The following is a 27,971-nucleotide window of genomic DNA, read 5'->3' on the forward strand; positions in this document are numbered from 1 at the left end:
TCTGACTGAACAGATGGAGAAAGCGAAATCAGAATTAAAGTCACGCTACACAGAAAACCAAAATACACATTTTTACAAAAAATTGGATAAAAAACTCGTATTACAACAAATCGATATTAAACAGAAGAAAAAAAGATAAGTTTTTGAGAGATAAAAATGACTATGAAAATAACATGATTTTCTCCTGGAATAAAAATCGTTCTTCTTTTTCTAAAAAACGGAGATACAACATGGCTCATAAAATGAAAAATAACTATGAAGGATGGGCCACGGATTCGGACTCAAGTGTTACAGAAGATCGAGAGGACTCGAGCATGCTTACTTTTCCTTCTACCTCTAATAACACGCCCCCTTTGGGGAAAAAGACAAGACGAGGTAGGAAAAATACAAAATCAAGGAAAGAAACACAAGCAAGTATCATGGAGGAAATAACACCTCCAACGGACAATCTACGTATAATAAATCTTTCAAAGCGCCAATTATCCAGTGAACATACTGAAGTTCTATCTAAAGGCTTAAATTTTTGTATTCCAGAAAAATTTGATTATGTCGATTTTAGGATTGAATTGTGTAAAAATATAAGAAAGCTACACCTTAAAAAATCTTTTTCTAGTGTTTCACCTGCAGTTTCTGTTCCTATACATGAAGGTGAGAAACCTCCAACTATTGGTCCTTTAGGCTTTATGTTAAATTCAGATATCTATCCCAGACAATTTTTAAGTGATGTTGAAATGTTAATGAGTATAACTGAACCAGATTTCTCCTTGGAATCAGCTAATTCCAACTAAGAAATACCAATACCTTTTAAAGGAGGAGTAAAATCAAATTTCATGCCTCCCATATATCCTGGCAACAGTATCGATCTTTTCCATGATATGGTCATCAAGGATGTAGAAGCTTTACTCTATCCCATGTCAGAAAAAAATTTGAAAGCATCTGAGATGAAAGCTTTGCAAGAAATGAAGGGATGGAGTGATACTGTTTTCAGGAGATCTGATAAAGGAGGGAATTTGGTTCTTTTGGATAAGACATACTATATACAAGATGCCCTAAATCACTTGAATGATAGTAATACCTACTGTATGCTAAATGACAACCCTGTGCATAAATATAAGGACAAATTAAGATCTCTTTTAAGAAAGTATGTTCAATTGGGGATATTATCAAAAAAGAGAGCAGAAAAACTCTTTCCAGAGTACCCAGAAATTCCCTATTGGTATAGTGTGCCAAAAGTGCACAAGTCTTTAAAAGAGCCTCCGGGTCGCCCTATAATTTCAGGGAAAAACTCTTTGACTGAACCACTTTCACAATACTTAGACTGGCTACTAAAACCTTTACTAAAAGCTGTGCCATCCTTTGTAAAAGACTCAGGAGATTTATTGAAAAAATTGAAAGATTTTCATTGGCAACCACATTTCTCCTTTTGCATCTATTGATGTTGAGAGTCTATATTTCCGCATCCCCCATGATAAAGGCATAGCAGCAATAAAGGAGATTTTACATAACACAAACAAATCACAGGATTTTATTTCCTTTATTATCGAGTCACTCGATTATGTTTTAACACATAATGCCTTCAAATTTCTGGATAAGTGGTATATACAAAGGGTGGGCACAGCAATGGGCACGCCAGTCTCTTGTGTTTATGCAAATTTATTTCTAGCACGATTTGAAGAGTTTTATATAAAAACAGCCCTAAATCCACACTTAAAACATTTACAAGCATATTTTCGCTTTGTGGACGATATTTTTATTATCTGGGGGGGCTCTTAGGAAGAATTTGCAGATTTTGCGAAATACCTGAACAATGTGAACAGTGACAACATGCGCTTCACATTTTCATTTGGGGGAAACACAATTGATTTTCTTGATGTCAAATTTAAAATAAAAAATGGCTCTTTAAAAACAGAAGTGTTTAGAAAAGAAACCGCAACAAATAATTACTTACATTATAAGAGCGCTCACCCATTACACACTAAAAAGGGACTTCCATATAGTCAAATGCTAAGAGTAAGAAAACTGAATAATGATGAAACCATTTTTAATGAACAAATTTCTGAGCTGAAACAACGTTTTTTGCAAAGGGGATATCCTATGACTTTATTAAATGAAGCATATGAAAGGGTAAAAAAATTTTCTCAGATGGATTTATTAAAGGAAAGGACTAAAAAATTAAATAGTGTAGTCAAACCTACAAAAAAATGTTTGTTTCAAACATAGTCCAATGGATAGAGCAATACATGCAGCAGTGAGAAAAACACTGGCATCTTATTGATGCAGAAAAAACCTTACACACAGATGGTAAATTAGTTCCACAATTTGCATACAAAAGGGCACATAATATAGGCGATTTATTAGTACATCATAGACTTCGTCCTCCTCAAGAAAATTGGCTACGAGATTTATCAATAAAAGGAAATTATAAATGAGGTCACTGCAAATACTGTCATCTCCATCTGACAGGGAATTCTATACATTTTAGCTTTATTGAACTTAAGGTACAAAACTACATTTCTTGTCAAACTAAATTCGTGGTTTATATTATTTTTTGTCCATGTGGTTATTTTTACATTGGAAAAACTATAAGACCACTTGCGATACGTTTTGGTGAACACTATAGATCTATTACATCAGGAAAGGGCTCACTGCGATTAATTAAACATATTCAAGATGTGAATAAAGCTAACCCAGAAAGTTTGAGTTTTGTAGGGATTGAAAAGGTCAATTTTCCACCTCAAGGAGGCAACCATGACAAAGCTTTATTGCAACAAGAAGCAAAATGGATCCTGAAAGCGAATGCACAAGGTCCTTTGGGACTAAATGACCGGATCGATCTATCAGTATTTTTATAAAAAATGTTATGTAAAAAAATTGTATGTAAAGTTATTTAGATTATAATCTACTATGATATTGTAAAAATACAGATTATCTTGTAAATCGATATGGAAAGATTTATTCTTTACTAGTATCTATCACTCTGTATATTGTGTAACTATATTTTTTTGTAAATGTTTGTTTCACAACTCGTTATGTATGTTAATTAGAAAGGTCTGTGGTCCTATAAAGGGAATGACCTTTAGCTAATCCCCTCACCTGGACCCGTAGAAGCGAGTAATCGCGAAACGGCCGTTGTCTGGCACCTCCCTCCCCGAGCATTCCTCTAACGTCCTGCATGTCCACATATCGATTGATGGAATTCATCTGACATGGGTTTGAATCAGGACCCAGATTATAAAGGGGATGGGAGAGGCTAACCGAGCTCAGCTGCGAGCTCAGACTCCCAGAGTTTCCAACATGGCCGATTATGCCAAAAAAAATAAACACTATTTAAAAGGAAGGAGAAGTGCTTCTTTTCAGCGCAGGAGTAGGAGCAATCAGATGCCTGTGGTCTTCTGGCTCCTCTCTGTTGCAGTAACCCTGTGACAGCTCCTGAGTACAGTTGTGGCCAAAAGTATTGACACCCCTGTAATTCTGTCAGATAATACTCAGTTTCTTCCTGAAAATGATTGCAAACACAAATTCTTTGGTATTATTATCTTCATTTAATTTGTCTTAAATGAAAAAACACAAAAGAGAATGAAGCAAATAAGCAAAACATTGATCATTTCACACAAAACTCCAAAAATGGGCCAGACAAAAGTATTGGCACCCTCAGCCTAATACTTGGTTGCACAACCTTTAGCCAAAATAACTGCGACCAACCACTTCCGGTAACCATCAATGAGTTTCTTACAATGCTCTGCTGGAATTTTAGACCATTCTTCTTTGGCAAACTGCTCCAGGTCCCTGATATTTGAAGGGTGCCTTCTCCAAACTGCCATTTTTAGATCTCTCCACAGGTGTTCTATGGGATTCAGGTCTGGACTCATTGCTGGCCACCTTAGAAGTCTCCAGTGCTTTCTCTCAAACCATTTTCTAGTGCTTTTTGAAGTGTGTTTTGGGTCATTGTCCTGCTGGAAGACCCATGACCTCTGAGGGAGACCCAGCTTTCTCACACTGGGCCCTACATTATGCTGCAAAATTTGTTGGTAGTCTTCAGACTTCATAATGCCATGCACACGGTCAAGCAGTCCAGTGCCAGAGGCAGCAAAGCAACCCCAAAACATCAGGGAACTTCCGCCACGTTTGACTGTAGGGACCGTGTTCTTTTCTTTGAATGCCTCTTTTTTTCTCCTGTAAACGCTATGTTGATCCCTTTGCCCAAAAAGTTCTACTTTTGTCTCATCTGACCAGAGAACATTCTTTCAAAACGTTTTAGGCTTTTTCAGGTAAGTTTTGGCAAACTCCAGCCTGGCTTTTTTATGTCTCGGGGTAAGAAGTGGGGTCTTCCTGGGTCTCCTACCATACAGTCCGTTTTCATTCAGACGCCGACGGATAGTACGGGTTGACACTGGTGCACCCTCGGACTGCAGGGCAGCTTGAACTTGTTTGGATGTTAGTCGAGGTTCTTTATCCAACATCTGCACAATCTTGCGTTGAAATCTCTTGTCAATTTTTCTTTTCCGTCCACATCTCAGGAGGTTAGCCACAGTGCCATGGGCTTTAAACTTCTTGGTGACACTGCGCACGGTAGACACAGGTACATTCTGGTCTTTGGAGATAGACTTGTAGCCTTGAGATTGCTCATGCTTCCTCACAATTTGGTTTCTCAAGTCCTCAGACAGTTCTTTGGTCTTCTTTCTTTTCTTCATGCTCAATGTGGTACACACAAGGACACAGGACAGAGGTTGAGTCAACTTTAATCCATGTCAACTGGCTGCAAGTGTGATTTAGTTATTGCCAACACCTGTTAGGTGTCACAGGTAAGTTACAGGTGCTGTTAATTACACAAATTAGAGAAGCATCACATGATTTTTCGAACAGTGCCAATACTTTTGTCCACCCTCTTTTTTATGTTTGGTGTGGAATTATATCCAATTTGGCTTTAGGACAATTCTTTTTGTGTTTTTTCATTTAAGACAAATTAAACGAAGATAATAATACCAAAGAATTTGTGTTTGCAATCATTTTCAGGAAGAAACTGAGTATTATCTGACAGAATTGCAGGGGTGTCAATACTTTTGGCCACAACTGTATAATGTCTCTGGTGCTCACTTTATTATCTGTACACTGACACAATATACTGTATACTATGTACAGAGCTCCTGTGTATAATGGCACTTATGGTAGTATTAGTATTGTGATTGTTTGTTTTTTTATTAATGATCAGTATTGGAGTATTTGGTCACTATGTGGTGGTAATATATAGTCTGGACATGGTGCAGTGGCATTTGTCCCTTCTATGTGATAATATTAGGCATTTTTACAAAAGAAAAATAAATAAAAATATACCTAAATTGAGAATTTGATATATTAACAAATGTTTAATAGGTTAGAGAAGAGTAGGGCCCGTCCAAAAGAGTCTACCTTATCGTGGAGGCTGGTTATAAAATCTTTTTGCCAAAATAAAAGCTGCTGGCTATGTATGTGATATGGTGTTTGATGGGAACCTTTAGTGTGTGATTGGTGAAAATGTGGTGCAGAAGTGGAGTCTTTCCAAGTGTGGGAGGTGGGACTGTGGAAGGTTCGAGGGGTGGAGGTGGAGCTGAGGTGGAATCTCAAGGAGGCCATAAAATTTTGCCAGTATAGGTACCTGAAATTCCTCGTGGCAGCGCTGTGGAGCGTGTGTGGACGACTCTTATGGAGCAGAGCCGTGGGTGAACGTCACCATTCTGAATAAACACACAGTTCTGCTCCATGCACTCTGTTATGGTGACTCTTTGACTCCTCCCCTCCATGTGACTGATCACATGACTGTGACCTCATCCCAGGTCCTGTGCGCACAGAGCAGCCATATATATGGTGTGCGGCTCTGCAGGTGGAGGTAGGTGCTGGAGATTTCCCATTACTGGGCACAGGGAGCAGTAACCCCTCCATTCCTGGAGATAGCGCCCCCTGCCCTCAGCTCCGCCATGTGTATATGGACAGTAATAGTGCACTGGCTGGGCTTATGTATACAAGGGAGGGCGCTCTGGTTTGGGGACAGATTAATGGAAATGTAATTTCCCTAATTTTGGCTGTAATAGTTTGGGATTTCCCATGAAATGTCTGTGGCGTTGGTCCTGTACTGAGTACGCCAAGTTAACCCCTTAATGATGGCACCAATTTTGACCTTTGTGATCGAGCCTCATTTTTCAGATCTAATATGTGTCATCTAATGTGGTAGTAACTCAGGAAAGCTTCATCATATTCCAGTGATTCTGAGATTGTTTAGTAATTTTTTTTACGATACTATCTTCTTAATGATAGAGGTAACGTTGGGTCAATATGTTTTGGGTGTGTGTGTTTTTTTTAAAAAATATCTGAATTTTATAGAAAGTTTCCAAAAATTTGAAAATTTTGAAAAATTTGCAATATTCACTCTTTTAATGTTTTGTAGTAGATCGGCTCCCTCGGCTGCTTATCGAGGTACTCAGAGGAAAGCTTATTATTTAAAATTTTCAACTGATTTATTAAAACATGCTTTATAAACCAGTCAAAATAGACATATTCAGTTTTGTTGGCATAAACAAACAGCATTACTTACAGCCCGTACAACTGCAGGGTCTGCCCACTCAGAAAACAGGGTTCAGCTCTGTGTAACAAGAGCACAGCTCTGGAGGTCAGCTCACCTTCAGTGTCCACAGAAGTCTGAGTGAGTCCAGAGGCTAAACGTTTATCTTCTGGATCACACCCTAGGGTGGAGATATGGTGAACAGCCATTCTGCCCAGCTCTTTAATGTTCACAACAAATAACACGTTGGAGCAAACTTCCAGGTTCATATCACTGAAGCTAATGACCTCAGTGAAACATATCTCCCTTCCAGTATTTTACTAGTGACCCTCTTACAGCTTATACCCTTAAGGTACTGTCACACTTAGCGATGTACCAGCGATCCCGACCAGCGATATGACATGGTCAGGATCTCTGGTACATCGCTAAGTGGTCGCTAGTGAGCTGCCACACAGGCAGATCTCACCAGCGACATCGCTGGGGACGGGGGTCGCTACTTACCTGTCACACCAGGCGATCCTGCGTCCTCCCGCCCGGCTTCACGTGTCGCTCGTCGTCACAGCAGGAAGCGCCGCAGGAAGCTGACGACGAGAAATTATTCAAAACTGCTTTCACAATTTTTATTAACTTGTCCAGATGCTTCACAAGACTTAATACAAAGTGAAATGAAAAATTTTAAAAATATTTTTTTTCCACCAAAATTCTGATTTTGCGCCAAATTTGTCTTTTTCACAAGAGATAAGGAGAGATAATGCATCTTACAATTTGATACACAACTTGTACGGAAAGTGACAATATCCCATATATGGGCATTAACACCGTTTGGGCACACATCGGGGACCTCAAGTGAAGAAGCGCTATTTGATTTTTGGAGCGCAAATTTGGCTGGACTAGATAATGGACCCCATGTTAAATTTGAGCCCCTGATGTGCTAAAACAGGCAGTTAACCCAAACAAATTAATTCATTTGGGAGACTAAAACCCTCAAAGAATTCATCTAGGGGTGTACTGAGTATTTTCCTTCCACAGTCCTTCACATAAATTTATAAGTTTGGACTGTGTAAACTAAAAATTTGTTTGTTTTTTTCTGCTAAAATATTGCTTTAGCCTCAAACTTTTCATTTTCAGCATACCTCACAATTTGTTATACAATTTTTCCTGAATGCAGTAATACCCAAAAAGTGGTTGTACACTAATTTTATTAAATCCATTGGTGGTGGGATTTCTTTATTCTCTCTTTACTAGTGATGAGCGAGTATACTCGTTGCTTGGGTTTTCCCGAGCATGCTCAGGTGTCCTCCGAGTATTTTGGCGTGCTCGAAGATTTAGTTTTCGTCGTCTCATCTGCATGATTTGCGGCTGCTCAACAGGCTGAATACATGTGAGGATTGATGTTTGTTAGGGAATTCTCACACGTATTCAGACTGGTCAGCAGCCGCAAATCATGCATCTGAGACGACGAACACCAAACTACTCGGAGAACACCCAAGCAACGAGTATACTTGCACATCACTACTCTTTACCATATTGACAATACGGTAAGTTGGCAAATTTTGTTCAAAATATTTGCACAGAAATATTGCCACTGTTTATGCCATCCCTTCCACTTGTGTATTTTTTAAGTTGGCGGGACTTATCAAAAGGGCCCATTGGCCCATAAAATGTTTACCAAAGAAAGTAGTATAAATAATACCTGAATTGCAGCCATAGATTTCAGGTTGGGAACACGTGTAGCCTTAAGATGAGCCCAAATCCTTAAGATGTTTGCATTTCTAAATTTTCTGTACAGGAATAAAACTTGATAAATTGTCCCCAGATATGTTCTGAAAACTAGATGCCACGATTTTTATATCTAGGGTTTTAACTTGAATTGAAAAAGCCCTCACATTATTGTGTTTATTACTGTGGATTTCTCTGAGGGAACATAACCTAAAAGCTCTTCTTTTACAGCTGTGAAAATGTTTTGTCTTTGTCTCACATTTTACCATTTGTATTGCAATATTGGCATTACCTCTGCAACCTCTGGCTGTAGAGTTCATGTTGTCCTCTGTCTCGGAGGTGATGCCTTCATGAGATATTCAACTCGGTATTCAACTAAACGTTCTAACTCCTGATATGTTTCCCTTTATTATCTCCAGTAATTGTATTATCACATGGGATCTTCATGATGTTACATCTTCCTCCAATTCAGGTCCCTACAATATTGGATTCTCTAAGTAAAGATCTTCTATATTGGAGAAATTTTGTGATTGACTCATCGAGGATGGACAGGAACCCAACGGCCGAGACTATAGTGCATCTCACACTAGAGATACTCTCCCGTCTTACTGGAGAGGTAAGAGATTCTGTGAAAGATGTCATGTCACATTTCATACATAGTCGGGACTAGTTATATTTTTTAATTGCTCCACCCTTCTGGTGTGGAATAAGAAAATAAAAACAGAAATTCCATCAAGGGTTTTTGGGAGATGTTTATTAGACCTCCTACCTCCATGACAACCTATCAGCATACCGTCTTGATGAGACGCAAAGGGGTGACAAAGGTGTACTCTCTTTCTAACAACTTAGAATTCACAGTTGCCATTAACCACTGCATCTAAGGTAGGGTCAGGGAACATTTTTTCTGCCAAGGGTCAGTTTGATATTTATAACAGTCGTGGGCTGTACAAAATTATCAACTTGAAAATTATCATATTTGATCAAACATTGAATTAACTCAGCCCTAATGTGATGGCTGGTACTGCTTCCATTTGGTACCGCTGTGATCTTAGGTGGTAATGATTATGTTGCTACTTACAACTCCTTTTCCAGGTTTACGTTGGTTGGTCTGGGGCGCAGTCAACAGTTTGCGATAATTTTTTTAAAGAACTGATCACAGCAGCAAGTTGGTCCTAACATAGACATATATTAAACTACAGGACTTCTTAAAGCGGGAAATTAATTGCAGCTCACGTTACATTTATAGAACTCAAGCAGTGGGAGGTCAGCAGTATATACATCACATAAGAGACACCGAGACTGCTGCATATACATCACATTGGAGACAGAGAGATTGCGGATCATATAGTAGAATCCAAGACAGCTCTAACATCTCACTGGAGACACTGAGACTGCTATGTATATATCACATAAGAGACAACGAGACATGTACACATCATATAGGATGCCCCGAGACTGTTGTGTAAACATCACATAGGTCAAACCAATACTGCTATATACAGTCTTGGCTGAATGTGTTTGCAAACTTGAAATTGTTCCCCAAAACGATATATTTCTCCCAGATAATTATTACAATTACACATTTTCTTATACACGTTTATTTCCTCTCTGTGTATTAGAACAACACAAAAAAAGACTGAGAAAAAAAGGCAAATTGAACATAATCTCTCACAAAACCTCCAAAAGGGGCTGGACAAAATGTTTAGCACCCTCAGCTTAATATTTGGTTGCATACCCTTTAAAATACATAACTGCAGTCATTCACTTCCTATAACCATCAACAAGCTTCTTACACCTCTCAACTGGAATTTTGGACCACTCTCCTTTTGCAAACTGCTCCAAGTCTCTGATATGTGAAGGGTGCCTTCTCCCAACAGCAATTTTAAGATCTCTCCATAGGTGTTCAATGGGATTTAGAATTATAGAATCATAGAATGGTAGAGTTGGAAGGGACCAAGTTTTTTCTAATATCTAATCTGTGTCTTCTCCCATTTGGTTTCATCCCACTGCTTTTAGTCTTTCCTTGTGCAAATGAGAATAAAGATGATCCTTCTACAATGTGACAGTCCTTGAGATATTTGTAGCCAGCTATTAAGTCTCCTCTAAGTCTTCTTTTTGCAAGCTAAACATTCCCAAATCCTGTAACCGTTCCTTATAGGACATGGTTTTGCAGACTGGTCACCATTCTGGTCGCTCTTCTCTGAACTTGCTCCATTTTGTTGATGTCTTTTTTTAAAATGTGGTGCTCAAAACGACACAGTATTCCAGATGAGGTCTGACCAAAGAGGAGTAGAGGGCAATAATGACTTCACATGATCTTGACTGTATGCTTCTGTTAATACATCCCAGAATTGCATTTGCCTTTTTTCTGCTGAATCACATTGTTGACTCATGTTCAGTTTATGATCTATTAGTATACCTAAGGCTAAGTTCACACGTAGCGGAACTCCCACGGAAGTTACCGCGGGAATTCCGGAATACAATTTCACGGGAAAATCGCATTTTAAATTCCCGCTATTTTCCCGAGGAAAAACTAGCGATTTGCAAGTGTAATTAGCTTACAGAATGCTAGCGTTTTCCAAGCGACCTGTAGCATCGCTTGGAGAACTGATTGACAGGTTGTTCACACTCGTCAAACATAGTGTTTGACAAGTGTGACCAACTTTTTACTATTGAGGCTGCCTATGCAGCATCAGTAGTAAAATGTTCTAATGTTAAAAATAATAAAAAAGATCGGGTTATATTCACTTTCCGACATCCCGCTCAGCGTCCCCAGGCCTCCGCGATGCTCCGGCAGTTCACGTTCCCAGTGATGCTTTGCGGCAATGACCTTTGATGATGTCGCAGTCTCGCAAGACCGCTACAGTATTGCGAAACAGCGGCGTCAGCAAAGGTCATTATCGCAATGCATCACTGGGAACGGGACCTGCCGCGTGTATCGCTGAGCCTGGGGACGCTGCACGGGACATCGGAAGGTGAATATAACCCAATTTTTTTTATTTTAATTCTATTTTTTACAGGGATATGGTACCCACAGCCCAGAGGACAGTCTCCTCTCCTCCGGACCGTGGGTAACATCCGCAAATGTTCTGCTTACTTTTCGCATGGTGGGCACAGCCACATGCGGAAAGTAAGCAGAACAATGCATTTCTATGTGGGCGGAATCGCAGCGATTCCGAAAAATAATGAGCATGCTGCGTTTTTTTCCGTGATGCGATTCCGCCTCGGGAAAATCCGCAACATTAGCACAGCATTGTGTAATCCCATAGGATTGCATGGGATGCTGTTTTTTTGTGTTTTCGCTGCAGAATCGCGTGTTAAAAATTGTCGCGAAGACGCGAAAAAAACGCAACGTGTGAACACAGCCTAAGTCTTTTTCACATGTGTTGTTGCTTAGCCCTATTTCTCCCATTCTGTATATGTTTTTTTCATTTTTATTGCCCAGATGTAGTACTTTGCATTTTTCCCTAACCATTGTTAGTTACTGCTCCAGTTTATTTATATCTTTTTGAATCTTTTCTCGTTCTTCTCTAGTATTAGCTATCCCTCCTAGCTTTGTGTCATCAGCAAATTTAATCAGTGTACCCTCAATTCCTTCATCTAAATCACTGATAAAGATGTTGAACAATACAGGGCCCAGGACAGAGCCCTGTGGTACCCCACTTGAGACATTCTTCCAACTGGACGTGCAGCCATTTACGACCACTTTTTGGGTCTGATCCCTAAGCCAGTTATGAATCCACCTAACAGTTGCCTTGTCCATTCCATACTTAGTCATTTTTTCAATAAGGATTGTGTGAGATACTTTGTCAAATGCTTTGCTGAAGTCAAGATATACTATATCTACAGCATTTCCCTGATCCACCCAGTCAATGATTCTGTCATATTAGGAAATTAAGTTAGTCTGACATGACTTATTAGTTACAAACCCATGCTTATTCTGGTTAATCACTTCATTCTTATCCAGGTACTTACACACATGTTGTTTAATAATTTGTTCAAAGATCTTTCCTGGTATTGAAGTCAGACTCACCGGCCTATAGTTCCGTGGGTCCACTTACTTTTCCTTTTTGAACATAGGAACATTTGCTCTTCTCCAGTCTTCTGGGACTTCTACTGTTCTCCAAGAATTTTCAAAGATTATGGAAAGTGGTTAAAAAATATCTTCTGCTATCTCCTTCAGTACTCTGGAGTGTAATTCATCTGGACCTGGAGACTTGAATTCATTTATATTAGCTAAGTGTTTCCTCACTATATTTCTGTTTATAGATATCCTGGATTCTTCTATTCCTTTAATAGGACAGTGAAGATCAGTTGATGTTATATTTCCTTTCTGAGAGAAAACATATGCAAAATAGGAATTTAAAAGTTCGGCCTTCTCAACATCCTTTATTACCATTTCATCATTTTCATCCTGTAAAAATCCTATAGCATCTTTGACTTTTCTTTTACTTTTTACATATCCCCCAATTCCTTTTTTCTTGCTTTTGACATCTCTTGCAAGCCTTAATTCATTGTCAGCTTTAGATAATCTGATTCGTGCCCTTCAGGTTCTACAGACAGCATTATATTCTTCTTTAGATATGCATCCCTATTTCCATTTGATAAACATTTCTTTCTTCCTTTTAAGCCCTTGTTTAAGTTCTGTGTTCATCCATCCTGGTTTCCTTAAATGCTTCGCATTCTTCCCTCTTTTTGAAATGGTTAACGATTGTGCTTTGAGAATCTAATTTTTCAAGATTTCCCATCCTTCCTGGACATTTTTGTCCTTAAGGATATCCAGCCATTGGATCCCTCAGATTCTCTTTCTGAGTCCCTTTAAAATCTGCCTTTCTGAATCTAACCTTGAAGTCTGAGTTTTTACAAGTCTTCCTCCTCTAGTTTTACAAAATTCTAAAATAGCATGGTCGCTACCTTCTAGGGTCCTAGCCACTCTTACCTCCTCAATCGTTTCCTCCCTGTTGTTAAGAATTAGATCTAAGGTAGCAGATCCCCTTGTTTTCTCCCCTACCTTTTGGAAGATAAAGTAGTCAGCAAGAGAGGATAAGAATTTGCTTTACTCATTGCTGGCCACTTTAGAACTCTCCAGCGCCTTGTTTCCGACCATTCCTGGGTGCTTCTTAAAGTATATTTGGGGGTCATTGTCCTGCTAAAAGACCCATGAACCAGGACACAAACCCAGCTTTCTCACACTGCGCAAAACATTGCAACCCAAATTCCTATGGTCATCTTCAGATTTCATTATTCCTTGCAAACATTCAAAGCACCCATTGCCAGAGGTAGCAAAACAACCCCTAAAGATTATTGAACCTCCACCATATTTAACTGTATGTACTGTGTTCTTTGTAGGCCTCATTTCATTTTTGGTATTCAGTAGAATGATGTGCTTTACCTAAACGCTCTATCGCAGAAGGATTTTGACTTGCATACATTTTGGCAATCTAACTTTTTTATGTCGACGAATAGTTCACTCTGACACTGAGGAACCCTGAGCCTGCAGAAAAGTTTGAATTTCTTTGGAATTTGATTGGGGCTGCTTATCCACCATCTGGACTATCCTGATGTACTGTATAAACATCACATAGTATATACTCAGATGGTTGTATACATCACTTAGGAGCCACCAAGACAGATGTATACATCACATAGGAAACTCTCAGACTTTTGTATATACATCACATAGGAGACAATGAAACTGCAATGTATACATTACATAGGAGACACTGAGATTGCTGTATGTATCACAGGAGATACTGAGAGTACTGTATATACATCACATAGGAGACACTGGGAATGAAGAATATACATCACTCAGGAGACACTGGGGCTGGTTCATATACAGTACATCACATAGAAGATACTGAGGCTGCAGCATACAAACACATAGTAGATGCTGTGGCTGACACAAATACATCACATAGGAGACACTGGGGCTGGTGCATATACATCATATAAGAAACACTAAAGTTGGTGCAAATACAACACATAAGAGATGATGAGGCTGGAGCATACACATCACATAGGAGACACTAGGACTGAAGCATACATATAGGAGATGATGAGACTGGAGCATATACATCACATAGGAGACACTAGGGCTGGAGTGTGCATATCACATAGGAGACACTGGGGCTGGTTCATATACAGTCATGGCTGAAAGTGTTGGCACTCTTTTGTTCCAGAAAAAGAAGTATTTCTCCTAGAAAATTATTGCAATTACACATGTTTTTTATACTCATGTATATTACCTTTGTGTGTATTGGACAAACACAAAAAATAACAGAAATAAAGGCAAATTGGACATAATTTCACACAAAACCCCAAACATGGTCTGGACAAAATTGTTGGCACCTTTCCAAAATTGTGGGTAAACAACTTTGTTTCAAGCATGTGATGCTCGTTCAAACTTGGGTGTGGCGAGTAACAGGTGTGAGCAATATGAAAAGCACACCTGAATCCAGTTAAAAAGTGGATAAGTTGGTTCAATCTTTTCATTGACATTGTAGCTAATCTACCTGGAAAGCAGAGAAAATTTGATTAAAGGTTGCAACAAAGGATAGTCCGGATGGTGGATAAGCTTTCCCAATCAAGGTCCAAAAAAACTAAAGCTGTCCTGCAAGCACAGGGTGCATTAGTGTCAGTGCGAACTATCTGTCAACATTTGAATGAAATGAAGCGCTATGGCAGGAGACCCAGGAGGTCCCCACTACTGACACAAAGATTTAAAAAAGCTAGACTTCATTTCATTTTGCCCAAATGTGCATGAGTAAGCCAAAATCCTTCTGGGAAAGCCTCTTGTGGACAGATGAGACCAAGATAGAGCTTTTTTGGTAAAGCACATCATTCTACTGTTTACTGAAAACATAAGGACTACAAAGAAAAGAACACAGTACCTACTGTCAAATTTGATGAAGGTTCAAATATGTTTTTGGGTTGTTTTGCTTCTTCTGGCACTGGGAACTTTGACTTTTTTGACAGCTTTGATTGTAATTATTGTAATTGCAATAATTTTCTGAGAGAAATACTTCATTTTTTGGAACAATTTCCAGGATACCAACAATTTCGGCCATGAGTGTACAGTCCAAATGAGACATTGGGGCTGAAGCATAACTACTGCCTTCATAGGAATGGGATGGAAGCATAGAACACGCTAACTCCGCACATAAAGAACGTCCTGATGCCAGCTCTGGCTACTGTTAGGACGTAAGTGTCACATGGACCTGTCCTGTGTGACACGACCCGCAGGCCGGTAACTAAGACAACAAGACACGGCACGTGTAACTGTCCTGTGTGACACGACCCGCAGGCCGGTAACTAAAACAACAAGACACGGGGGAAGGGGAAACAGTTACAACGGTGGTCCCTGCGATAGGGAACGGGTATGTGGAGACCTCCTGCACTCCCCTGAGTCAGTGTCCCTCACACTCCTAATGTTTCCTAGGCCGGTTCTGCACCGGGCGCCGATCAGGATACCTGTCATCCTAGCACCCCCTACACCTATCCCTTGCTAGGGAGCTGGGTGGTGCAGGCACTGGCCCCACCGCTGTACTAATACACACCAGGGAAAAATACAAACAGGGAAACACCACTTAGCTTTGCTCTGTTGCTCTTGCTCCCAGCAACAGAGTCCACCACCAGAATGCAGCTTTCCTCCTGAATAGCTGCCACCAAGCTCTGTCAGAGCTGCAAGGAAATCCCCTCTGACTCCTTCCACACCAGGACTCTGACTGTGCTGCAAGAAACTCTCTCTAGCTCCTTACTCCACCAAGGATGGTTGGAAATGACCACTATCACCAGCACTGATTGCAACACCTGACACTCTTTTAGAGCAGAGCCAGAGCAATCACACCTGCTTTATAATCACATGCACTAAACTAAAGAAACCAGGGTGCAATGACCCTAACGGCCACCAGGGGCAAAACTAGAACTGAAACCACCACAGTGCAATGACCCTAATGGCCACCGGGGGCAAATCTAGAACTGAAACCACCACAGTGCAATGACGCTAATGGCCACTGGGGGCAAAAACTATCTTTAAGCACCACAGCTTAAGAAAAAAAAGGTTACTAGTGCATTTTATCTGTCATGATCCAGCATGGATCATGACAGTAAGTCTACATTGCATGAACACCGCGGACATATGCTCACAGTGTAAGGAACAATAGTAACATAATCAGCAAGGCCGAAAAAAGATATTTGTCCATCCAGTTCAGCCTATATTCTGTCAGAATAAATCCCCAGATCTACGTCCTTCTAAAGAACCTATATTGTTACACTCCAGGAAGACATCCAGGCCTCTCTTTAACCCCTCGAATGAAAGCGAGGCCTGGATGAACGAAAGGGTGCAAAATGGGGCCGGCAGCCTAAGTACTGCAGTTCCCAGGATTCTGCCCAGGGACTGGAGGTTCCCCACCACTGATCTAAGACATTAAACTGCTGAATCATAGACTTATCTGAGATCCCAAAGTTACAGGTCTATATGATACAGAAAATACATGTAACTTAAAGGGCAATATTGGCTATGACTGCTCCAACACCTGCAGAATTTTCTGTACAAGTACAGCTGATGACGGCAAGAAGTTAATAATTGATGGGCATAACAAAAGAGGTGAGGGACTCTGAAAATGTCTGTAGCAATATTTATTAATGTGTCTCTCCATAACCAGGATTACACAGTAGTGAAGAAGACCTCTAGTGAGCGCTGTCAAGCCCCGGTTTCTGAGGAATGGGGAAGACCCCTGACCCCTATCACGGGACCTCCACGTCACCCCCTGATACAGGAGGATGTCAATGACCAGAAGATCCTAGAACTCACTTACAAGATCATTGAGCTGCTGACTGGAGAGGTGAGTCTGATGGGAATGCTGGGACATTATACTGTAACGTTATGAAGGGATTGGGGGATGACGGTATTATTGTGTGTATCAGGTTCCTATAAGGTGTCAGGATGTCACCGTCTATTTCTCCATGGAGGAGTGGGAGTATTTAGAAGGACATAAGGATCGGTACAAGGACGTCATGATGGATTCTCCCGAACCCTTAACATCACTAGGTAATAGACATTACTACATAGATCCTTGTTGTTGTGAAGCGATGCTTCTAGAATACTTTTAGGACGGCAAAATATCTGACAGAGTGTATTATATTTAAATGTTTTCCTTGAACTATTGTAACCCATCTATCATCCTTCTGTAGTACTGCAAGACCTATAACTCCTAAATAATTTTCTTTGTGAGTCTAGTTAAAGCAAATGGCTCTCAACTAAATGTCCTGTTTCTTTTTATTTTAAGCTTTATTATGAAATCCAGTACTTTTTAAGGGTTCCTCATAGGATATAATATATAGAATTTAATTATAAGATTTCATAAGGTAAGTAACATTTTACATCTACAGTAGATATAAAAAGTCTACACGTGCTTGTTAAAATGCCAGGTTATGGTCATGTAAAAAAAAACTCATACCAAGAAGAATCATTTCAGAACTTTTTCTGCCCTTAATGTCATCCATCTGTACAATTAATTTGGAAAAATAAGCTGAAATGTTTTTGGGTAGAAAAATGAAACTAAACAAGTGAAGTAACAAGTAACAAATTCACACCCTTATACTACTACTTTGTTGAAGTACTCTTTGAATTTATGACAGTATTCAGTCTTTTTGGGTCAGAATCTATTAGCATGGAACATGTAGAATTGGTAATCTTTGCCCACTCTTCCTTGCAGATCTGTCAGATTGAGAGGGCATCTGTCAGGATATCCAGAACTGACATCAAGCCAGTGTCTGGACCTTGAGAAACCCGCGCTGCTGCAGGGGCTTACCGGGGTCCCTAGGGAGAGGAGCACGTCCCAGAGGCTGTGTACTAACAGGACCTGAAGCACCTGACTGCTGGGGGCGTGGCCTAAGCTCCAGAAAGCTAGGAGCAGAAGGAGAACTTCTAGAAGGGTGATTACAGGACAAGGTTACCAAGGGACATAGACAGAGACGTAAACCAGATCAGGCTGGGGTCAAAGCACGAGATAGCACGACAGTACCAAAGGATTAGACAGAATGGAGAGTCAGGACTTAGCAAGAGATCAGTAAACCAGAATGGGCAATAGACGGTACAGAAACGGCAGGCAAGCGCACAACAGAGACAGACCGGGTCAGAAGCCAAGATATCAAACACAGAAGCATGCACACTGCACAAGGCACAAACGCACAGGGGTCACTTAAACTAAGCCAAGGGCAAAAGTATAGCTGACAGAGAACCCTGGTAAAGCATGAGTATAAATACCCTTCCCAGATCCAGAAAGAGGCCACATACACTTAACCCTGTGAGTGCAGGGCAAGAACCCTGTCCAAATCATGACAGTACCCCCCTCTTAACGGGGGACCACTGGACCCCCAGGCTTGTCCGGGTATCTGGCATGGAAAGCCCACACAGACGATCGCCATGCACCGAACTGGCCGGAACCCATGACCGCTCCTCCAGAGAGTACCCCTTCCAGTGTATCAGATACTGGAGTCTCCGGCGCACCCACCAGGAGTCAATAATGCACCCTACTTCATACTCCAGCTGCCCCTCTACCAGCACTAGCGGAGCATTGGATGAGGAATCCTCTCTCACCGTCCCCACAGGCTTTAACAGCGACCTGTGGAAGACATCAGAAATTTTAAAGGAGACGGGCAGCTGCAGTCGGTAGGCTACTGGGTTAACAACCTCCACAACTTTGTATGGGCCAATAAACTTGGGACCCAGCTTTATAGATGGTATCGTAAGCTTGATATTGTGGGTGGATAGCCACACCTTCTCCTCTACTGTAATTGCTGGACTTGGCCCCCTCCTCCTGTCAGCAAAATCGCTTCTAGTTTTCCTGGGCCTTGGAAATATTCCTCTGAACCTTCCTCCAAAGAATTCTAAGATGTTGTGTCGGACCCTCAGCTCCAGGACAACCTGAATCCATGCGGGAAAACTCTCCAAAATGTGGGTTAAACCCATAGTTGATCTGAAAGGGAGATTTCCCAGTAGACTGACTCACATGACCGTTGAACGCAAACTCTGTCATGGGCAATACCTCACACCAATCCTCCTGTCTGGAAGAGCCCAAGCATCTCAGAATCTGCTCCAACGATTGGTTCGTGCGCTCAGTCTGTCCATTAGACTCTGGGTGATAGGCAGAGGAGAAGGACAACGAAATTCCCAGCTTTTTACAAAAAGCCCTCCAGAACCTGGCCACAAACTGTAACCCTCTGTCTGACATCACATTCATAGGCATTCCATGCAACTGAATTACATGCTGAATAAATAAACTGGCCAGGGTTTCAGCAGATGGTAACGCGGGGAGAGGTAAAAGTGTGCTTGTTTTGAAAACCTATCCACCACCACCCATATCACTGAGATGCCCCTGGAAGGAGGAAGATTTGTGATAAAATCCATGGACAAATGTGTCCATGGTCTATCCGGAATTGGCAAAGGCACCATCTCCCCGGCCGGCCGGACCTGAGAACTTTTAGAACGAGCGCACACCCCACATGCAGTCACCAACTTTTTAATGTCTGTTACCATAGAGGGTCACCAGAAACCCCTCACAATTGCCCCCCGGGTAGCTGCAATCCCAGGATGAGCACTCAACATAGAATCGTGAAATTCCTGCATAAGTCCGAGACTGAAACGTTCCAGTACAAACAATTTATCCGGGGGTTTACCACCCGGAGCCCGAGCCTGGGCCTCCAAAATCCCTCTCTAACTCAGGAATGATGTATATCTTTGTACCGTGTTAGCCAGTAGATAGAAAAATATTCAGGATTGAGAGTCCTCAGTAGTTGATACCTTTTAATGGCTAACTGTAAAGATGGTAACACATTGCAAGCTTTCCATTACAAATAATTAAGTACACCACATTAGGATTTCCAGATTTGTGGATTTTGGGAAGCATGTAGAATGTCCCTATTCTTGGAGTGACCTGATGACCTGATACCAGAGACTCCAAGAATAGGGACATTCTACATGCTTCCCAAAATCCACAAATTTGGAAATCCAGGAAGACCAATTATTTCACGTGTGGGCACCCTCACTGAGCAGGTATCTGGATGGGTAGAGGGTATTCTTAAACCACTGGTACATCCAGCTACATTCAGGACACAACTGACCTATTGAATAAACTAGCAGCAATAGGTCCTCTACCAGAAGGAACCATCCTGGCCACCATGGATGTGGAATCTTTGTACTCTAATATCCCACACTAAGATGGTTTAAATGCCTGCAAATTCTTCATGGAAAACACAGGGACTGATGCTGATGCTGTGGTGAAACTTATAAAATTCATCCTCACCCACAATTACTTTGAATTTGACAACAGGATCTATCTACAGGAGACTGGCACAGCTATGGGAAGTAAAATGGCTCCACAGTATGCAAATCTTTTCATGGCAAAGTTTGAAAGCGACTTTTTGTCCTCATGCCCCATCAGGCCCCTGGCCTACTACCGCTTCATTGATGATATTTTAATCATCTGGACGGAGTCTGAGCAACAGCTAAAGACATTCCACGAACAGTTTAATCAATTTCATCCCACCATCAATTTAACACTCAACTACTCGAGTACTGAGATTAATTTTTTGGACACCATCATTAAGCTAAAAAACAATGAAATAGAGACATCCCTGTATCAGAAGCCAATTGACCGTCCAACATACCTTAAATGGGACAGTTTCCATCCAAAACACATAAAGAACTCTATTATCTATAGCCAAGCCAACAGATACAATCGTATATGTTCCAACCCCATGGATAGAGACAAACACCTTGGTCGCCTCAAAAAGACCTTTTTGAATCAGGGTTACCATCCAAGAACAATTGAAAACCAAATTACAAGAGCCACCAGATTGTCAAGGAATCACCTGCTAAATTACAAAGCTAAAGAAGAAAATAACCGAGTGCCTCTAGTAGTCACCTACAACCCAAATCTGGAGGTGCTAAGGGGAGCTGCACGGAAATTACAACCTTTACTACAAAGAGATGCCCGATTGAAATCCATTTTTCCAGACCCCCCACTGCTGTGTTTTAGGCAGCCCCCAAATTTAAGAAGCATCATTGTCAGAAGCTCCCTGTCCTCTCCAACAGCTGCAGGAAACTTTCCTTGCAACCAGAAAAAATGTAAAACCTGTCCATTTATAATGACCACGGACAAGATAAAGATCCCCAACTCACATCAGGACTACAAGATCGCAGGTACTTTCAGCTGCATTACATCTAATGTGGTGTACTTAATTATTTGTACTAAATGTCCAACTGGGGGTCTGTATGTGGGGGAGACAGGGCAAAAGCTTAGAACAAGGATGAATGCTCATCGTCACACAATAAGAGAAAAAAGAATGGATCTACCTGTGGCAAAACATTTCTGTATCCCTGATCACAGCAGCGTGGATATGAAATTACTGGTATTGAAAGGCAACTTCAATTCTCACAGAGAGAGACGAGTTTGGGAGTACAAATTTATGACGAACTTTGACACTCTCAGTGCTGGAATGAATGTGTCGCATGGATTTATGTCTTTTTACATCAATTAAGGAATTTCCTTTTAAAACCGTGTGGGGGCATCACAACACAGAACTAGACCCCAATCAGAGGACCATAAAACATCCGGGACTCCTTATCTATGAACTGGTCCAATGTTTATATTTATGTTTCTCCCTCTCCCATATTGATAGTTCTGCTTCACGTCACTTGTCTTATCTATTGCATTTTTTCTAGGCTGTATTGTGCATAAATATGCGACTTCAGATTTTGTATTAGTCTAGCCTGATGAAGAGACCTGAGTAGTCTCGAAAGCTTACAATGTGTTACCATCTTTACAGTTAGCCATTAAAAGGTCTCTAACTCAGATGAGATTTCGGCCACCACGTCTCCTGGCTGAAGAATGGAGGAGGGAGGTTCTGGAGGGGACACAGAATCAAAGCTTCGGGATAAGGCATCAGCCTTGATGTTTTTAGATCCCGTGTGGAATGTGATGTTAAACTGAATTCAAGAAAAAAAAAAAAAGCGCCCACAGAGCTTGTCTGGGGGTTAGTCTCTTGGCAGACTCGATATAGGCCAAATTTTTGCGATCAGTGATGACTGTAATGGGATGAACGGCCCCCTCCAGGAAATGCCTCCATTCTTCAAAAGCCAACTTTACCGCCAACAACTCCCTATTGCCGACATCGTAATTTCTCTCGGCAGAGGAAAATTTTTTAGAGAAGAAGGCGCAAGGCCTCAGATTAGTAAGGGTAGAAGGGCCCTGAGACAAAACTGCCCCCACCCCTACTTCCGAGGCGTCAACCTCCATGACAAAAGGTCTTGACGGGTCGGGTTGTACCAATACAGGGGCTGAAGAAAAGCATTTTTTTAACATCATGAAATAATTTTTTGCAGCTACAGACCAATTTTTTACATCAGCTCCCTTGAGAGTGAGGTCCGTTAGAGGCTTTTCCACCTGCGAGAAGCCCTCAATAAATTTCCTATAGAAGTTAGCAAAGCCCAAAAATCGCTGCAACCCTTTTAAGTCATGATGCTGCACCAAATCCGTAACAGCATGGACCTTCTTAAGATCCATGCGGAACCCCTCCCCTGACACAATAAAACCCAGAAAGGATAATTCTTGCATGAAGAATGAGCATTTTTCCAACTTGGCATACAAATGATTCTCCCTCAGTCTCATGAGAACCATCCGCAAATGGTGCAAGTGAGATTGACTGTCCACCGAGTACACCAAAATGTCATCCAAATAGATAACTACAAAACGACCAATTAAATCAGAAAAAAATACATTAATAAAATTCTGAAAAACAGCAGGAGCGTTGGTGAGACCAAAGGGCATAAGCAAGTTTTCGAACAGCCCTTCAGTCGTCAGGAAGGCTGTTTTCCATTCGTCGCCTTCCCGGACTCTTATAAGGTTATATGCCCCACATAAATCCAGTTTGGAGAACCACTTAGCCTCGGTGAGTTGGTTACATAAATCAGGAATTAGGGGAAGAGGGTATGTATTTTTCACAGTAACTTTGTTTAATTCCCGAAAGTAGAGGCACGGCCGCAAACCACCATCTTTTTTCTTAACAAAAAAGAAGCCAGCCGCCACAGGTGAAACCGAAGGCCTAATATGCCCTTTGCGGAGACTCTCGGTAATGTATTCCTTCATGGCTAGACGTTCGGGCCCGGACAAATTGAGCAGGCGAGCCTTGGGTAACTTGGCTCCAGGGACTAGATCAATGGCACAATCAAAGGGTCTATGTGGTGGTAGCGCCTCAGCCTCACTTTTGGAAAATACGTCGTCAAAATCTTTCAGGTACTCCGGAATACCTTCCAGACCGACAGACGACACTGACACAGATTTTACATGGGTGACAAGAGTTGTTAAGTTACAACATAGACCGTTAGCCATACAACCCCACTGTAGGATCTCCCCCGTGACCCAGTCAATGGTAGGATTGTGGCGTTGAAGCCAAGGCATACCCAGTACCAGTCCAGCCGGCAGATTATTTAGAACAAAACACCTTAATTTTTCCATGTGAGTGGAACCCACTTTCAGAGAAAAGGTATCAGTCATGAAACAAATTCCCTCCCGAGTGAGAGGAAAGGAATCAATTGCCACAATTTTAACAGGATCTTTTAACCTGACTGTCCCTATTTTATTAAAAGTCACAACTTTGGCATCGATCAGATTAATAGAAGAACCACAGTCAACAAAGGCGGTAGTCACAACCGGACCGCCTGTAAGTTCTAGTTCCACCTGAAGCAGAATTTTAGTAAGCGAGGAAAAGGGTACCTGGGAGTCTGAGCAACCTCCTCGATTGTTACCCAGACTCAGTCGTTTTCCTGACTGCTTCACTGAAGACGGGCAAGAAGGACAGTCCCTTCTCCAATGTCCAGAGGATCCACAGTAAAAGCACAGTTGGTTGTTTCTACGGCGTCTCCTCTCTTTTTCCTTCAAAGAGGTGGCACCAACCTCCATGGGTTCAGGACTAGATGCAGAGTCTCTCAGGTTGGAGAATAAAGGGGTCTCCTGCAGCATGACCCCTCTCGCCCGCAGCCTACGGTCCATGCGGACAGCCTGGATCATAGCCTCCTCCAAAGAATCCGGTGGAGGATGAAGGGCCAGGGCATCTCTCAAACGTTCAGACAGGCCTCTACAGAACAAACACCGGAGGGCAGCATCATCCCAGGAGACCTCCGCTGCCCAGCGTCTGAATTCAGAGCAGAACCACTCGGCCGAGTGTTTCCCCTGGCACACACTCATCACCATATCCTCGGCTAGACTCACACGATCGGGTTCATCGTAGATGTGCCCGAGTGCCTCGAAGAATGCATTCACTGACATTCTCTCAGGGGAGGGAGGGGGAAGGGAAAAAGCCCAAGCCTGAGGGGAGCCCCTTAACAATGACATAATGACCCCAACCCTCTGACTCTCATCCCCAGAGGAGCGTGGCCTTAACGAAAAGAAGAGTTTGCACCCCTCCTTAAAAACCTTACATTTTTTTATCCCCAGAGAAAAAGTGAATCAATTTAACAGGTGATTCGGGGGAGATTAAGGAAACATCTGTGGTACCCGCACCCCGGGTCCCAGAAGGAAAAGAACCCTGCATGGCATCAGCAACCTCCCTCTGAACGTATTGCTGCGACTAAGCCAGGGTTTGCTGCTCCACAGACAGATTTTGCATCATTTGAGTGAGGCTATTCACTTGCTCAGAGAGAGCATGCAGCGGATCCATGACCAAAGGAAAAAAAGGGTCAAAACCTCGTTTAAATGTTTTTGGTCAGCTATAATGTCAGGATATCCAGAACTGACATCAAGCCAGTGTCTGGACCTTGAGAAACCTGCGCTGTTGCAGGGGCTTACTGGGGTCCCTAGGGAGAGGAGCACGTCCCAGAGGCTGTGTACTAACAGGACCACCTGAAGCACCTGATTGCTGGGGGCGTGGCCTAAGCTCCAGAAAGCTAGGAGCAGAAGGAGAACTTCTAGAAGGGTGATTACAGGACAAGGTTACCAAGGGACATAGACAGAGATGTAAACCAGATCAGGCCGGGGTCAAGGCACGAGATAGCATGATAGTACCAAAGGATTAGACAGAACGGATAGTCAGGACTTAGCAAGAGATCAGTAAACCAGAATGGGCAATAGACGGTACAGAAATAGCAGGCAAGCGCACAACAGGGACAGACCGGATCAGAAGCCAAGATATCAAACACAGAAGCATGCACACTGCACAAGGCACAAACGCACAGGGGTCACTTAAACTAAGCCAAGGGCAAAAGTATAGCTGACAGAGAACCCTGGTAAAGAGTGAGTATAAATACCCCTCCCATATCCAGAAAGAGGCCACATACACTTAACCCTGTGAGTGCAGGGCAAGAACCATGTCCAAACCATGACAGCATCTCCTATGTATAGTACTCTGTTCAGGTCAAACTATAGATTTTTCAATTAGATTCAGGTCTGGGGTTAGGCTGGGCCATTCCAAAACTTCAATTTTCTTCTGGCAAAGCCATTCTTTTGTTGATTTGGAGAGCGCTCAGGGTCGTTGTTTTGCTAAAGATGAAAATTCCTCTTCATCTTGAGCTTTTTAGCAGCCGCATGAAGGTTTTTTTAAAAAAAATTACTGATATTTGGAACTGTTCATAATTCCCTCCACTTCAATCTAAAGCTCCAGTTCCAGCTGCCAAATAACATGCCTTAAAGCATAATGCTGCCTCCACCTTGCCTCACTGTGGGTATAGGGTTCTTTAGTCTCATAAGACCATAACATGTTTTCCCAAATGTTTTTGGCAGACTTGATGTAGGTTTTGGGAAAACATAGCCAGAATTGATTGTTTATCTTTGTATGAAAAGACTTTTGTCCTGAGATCCTACTCCACAGGCCAGACCTATGAAGTATAATGGAGATTGTTTTTACATGCAGCAAACAACCAGTACTTGTCAGAAATTCCTGCAGCTCCGCTAATGTTGCTGTCTACAAAGTAATGACATACTATATCCAGTTTTTAAAAATATAATTTTCTTGTTGAACGTAAAATACAATACATTAATGTGTTTTAGATTATATAAAAGTCTTAAAAATGCCACTTACCAGCATATTTGGTATCGGAGTGGTAACAGAACACATACAGAAATAAATCTAGAGGGATACAAAAGTAAAATATTTGCCATATTTATTTTACTTCTGGGGAGAGTTAAAAAAATCTAAAGAATATAATATATATATATCACTAAAGGCCTAATTATCCTGAAAAATAGAGATATCAAAATCATGGAGATACACACATTTCATATAAGGTTATAGCTTATTAGAGAAGCTCACCCATGAAGTTTTGAATGCCCTTAATCTGTGTATATGTAATGTAGTGTGTGTTAATTTACTCACTGATTGCCATTTCCAGCTCTGCGCCGGTCTGCTTCTTGGTCACCTGACTTCTATTATGAGTCGCTGGATCATACTGGGGTTTCTGTGTGTTGCTTTTATAATTTTAGTTTATGGATCTTTGTTCTGACACTCCATAGGCTTACATTGTAAAACTGACGTCCGTCTGATCTGAGTAAATGGGGGCAGCACTGGAAATGGTCTAACGACACTTTTAGGCCATAAAAAACATGGGAGAGATTCTTTAAATAAAGCAATAGCCAAGTTGGTAAATCTGATTTGGTCGTTAAGGCCCAATATGCATGAAGGAGGAAGGGGTTAAAGTTAAATAAAAAAAGTTAGTTTTATTCTTGACAGGTGATGAAATCAGAAGCTCGGAGGATAATGTGATATCTACACATTTTAAAGTGGAAGATCATGAAATCAAACAGGAAACATTTGAGGAGCATGCCATTGTTCCAGATATACAACCAGCCCTTCACAGTGAAGATCTATCATCTGATCCTTTGCAACAGTTCCTACCTTCTGATTCACCACATACTATTAAGCAAAATAAAAACAACGGTAATGATGTTGATCCAGAAGCTGACACAACGGAGAATCCATTTTCATTTTCAGAATATGAAAACACTTGGAAGTCAAATCTCGATGACTATCAGAATACTCATTCTGGGGAGATTCCATATTCATGTTCTGAATGTGGAAAATATTTTACATATAGGTCAAAATATTACAGTATTCATGCAGGGGAAAAGAAATTTTTATGTTCCGAATGTGAAAAAATTTTTGTAAAGGAATCCGATCTAATTCAACATCACACACGAAAGAAGCCATTCTCATGTTCAGAATGTGGAACATGTTTTAGCCAGAAATCAAGTCTTATTCGACATGAGAGAATTCACACAGGGGAGAAGCCATATTCATGTTCCGAGTGTGAAAAATGTTTTAAACAGAATTCAGATCTTGTTAAACATCAGAGAAGGCACACAGGGGAGAGGCCATTCCCATGTACCATATGTGGGAAATGTTTTAATCAGAAATCAGATGTTACTACACACCAGAGAATTCACTCAGGGTGCAAGCCATTTTTATGTTCAGAATGTGGGAAATATTTTAGCAGAAAATCAAGTCTTTATAAACATAAGAGAACCCAACACATAGAGAAGTCATTTCTATGTTTAGAATGAGGAAACTGTTTTGCTTGGAGAACCGCAACAGTTCAGACGAGGCCAATAGATACAGTGGGGCAAAAAAGTATTTAGTCAGTCAGCAATAGTGCAAGTTCCACCACTTCAAAAGATGAGAGGCGTCTGTAATTTACATCATAGGTAGACCTCAACTATGGGAGACA

The 27,971-nt window shown here is 41.3% G+C and overlaps 1 protein-coding gene across 1 annotated transcript; it reads left to right on the forward strand.

The window, feature by feature from the left end:
* The first annotated feature begins 230 nt into the window (after positions 1–230).
* Positions 231–27,900, forward strand: LOC141051176 (uncharacterized). The gene is made up of 7 exons (XM_073548041.1): positions 231–375; positions 535–648; positions 5,811–5,863; positions 8,724–8,867; positions 16,918–17,097; positions 17,180–17,303; positions 26,978–27,900. The coding sequence occupies exons 1-7, from the start codon at positions 231–233 to the stop codon at positions 27,805–27,807; spliced, it is 1,590 nt and encodes a 529-aa protein (XP_073404142.1). The 3' UTR covers positions 27,808–27,900.
* The last annotated feature ends 71 nt before the right edge of the window (positions 27,901–27,971 follow it).

The sequence above is a fragment of the Dendrobates tinctorius genome, unplaced genomic scaffold (genome assembly GCF_039654945.1).
Source record: "Dendrobates tinctorius isolate UK_male_01 unplaced genomic scaffold, ASM3965494v1 ptg000155l, whole genome shotgun sequence".
In the NCBI taxonomy this organism is placed as follows: Eukaryota; Metazoa; Chordata; class Amphibia; order Anura; family Dendrobatidae; genus Dendrobates; species Dendrobates tinctorius.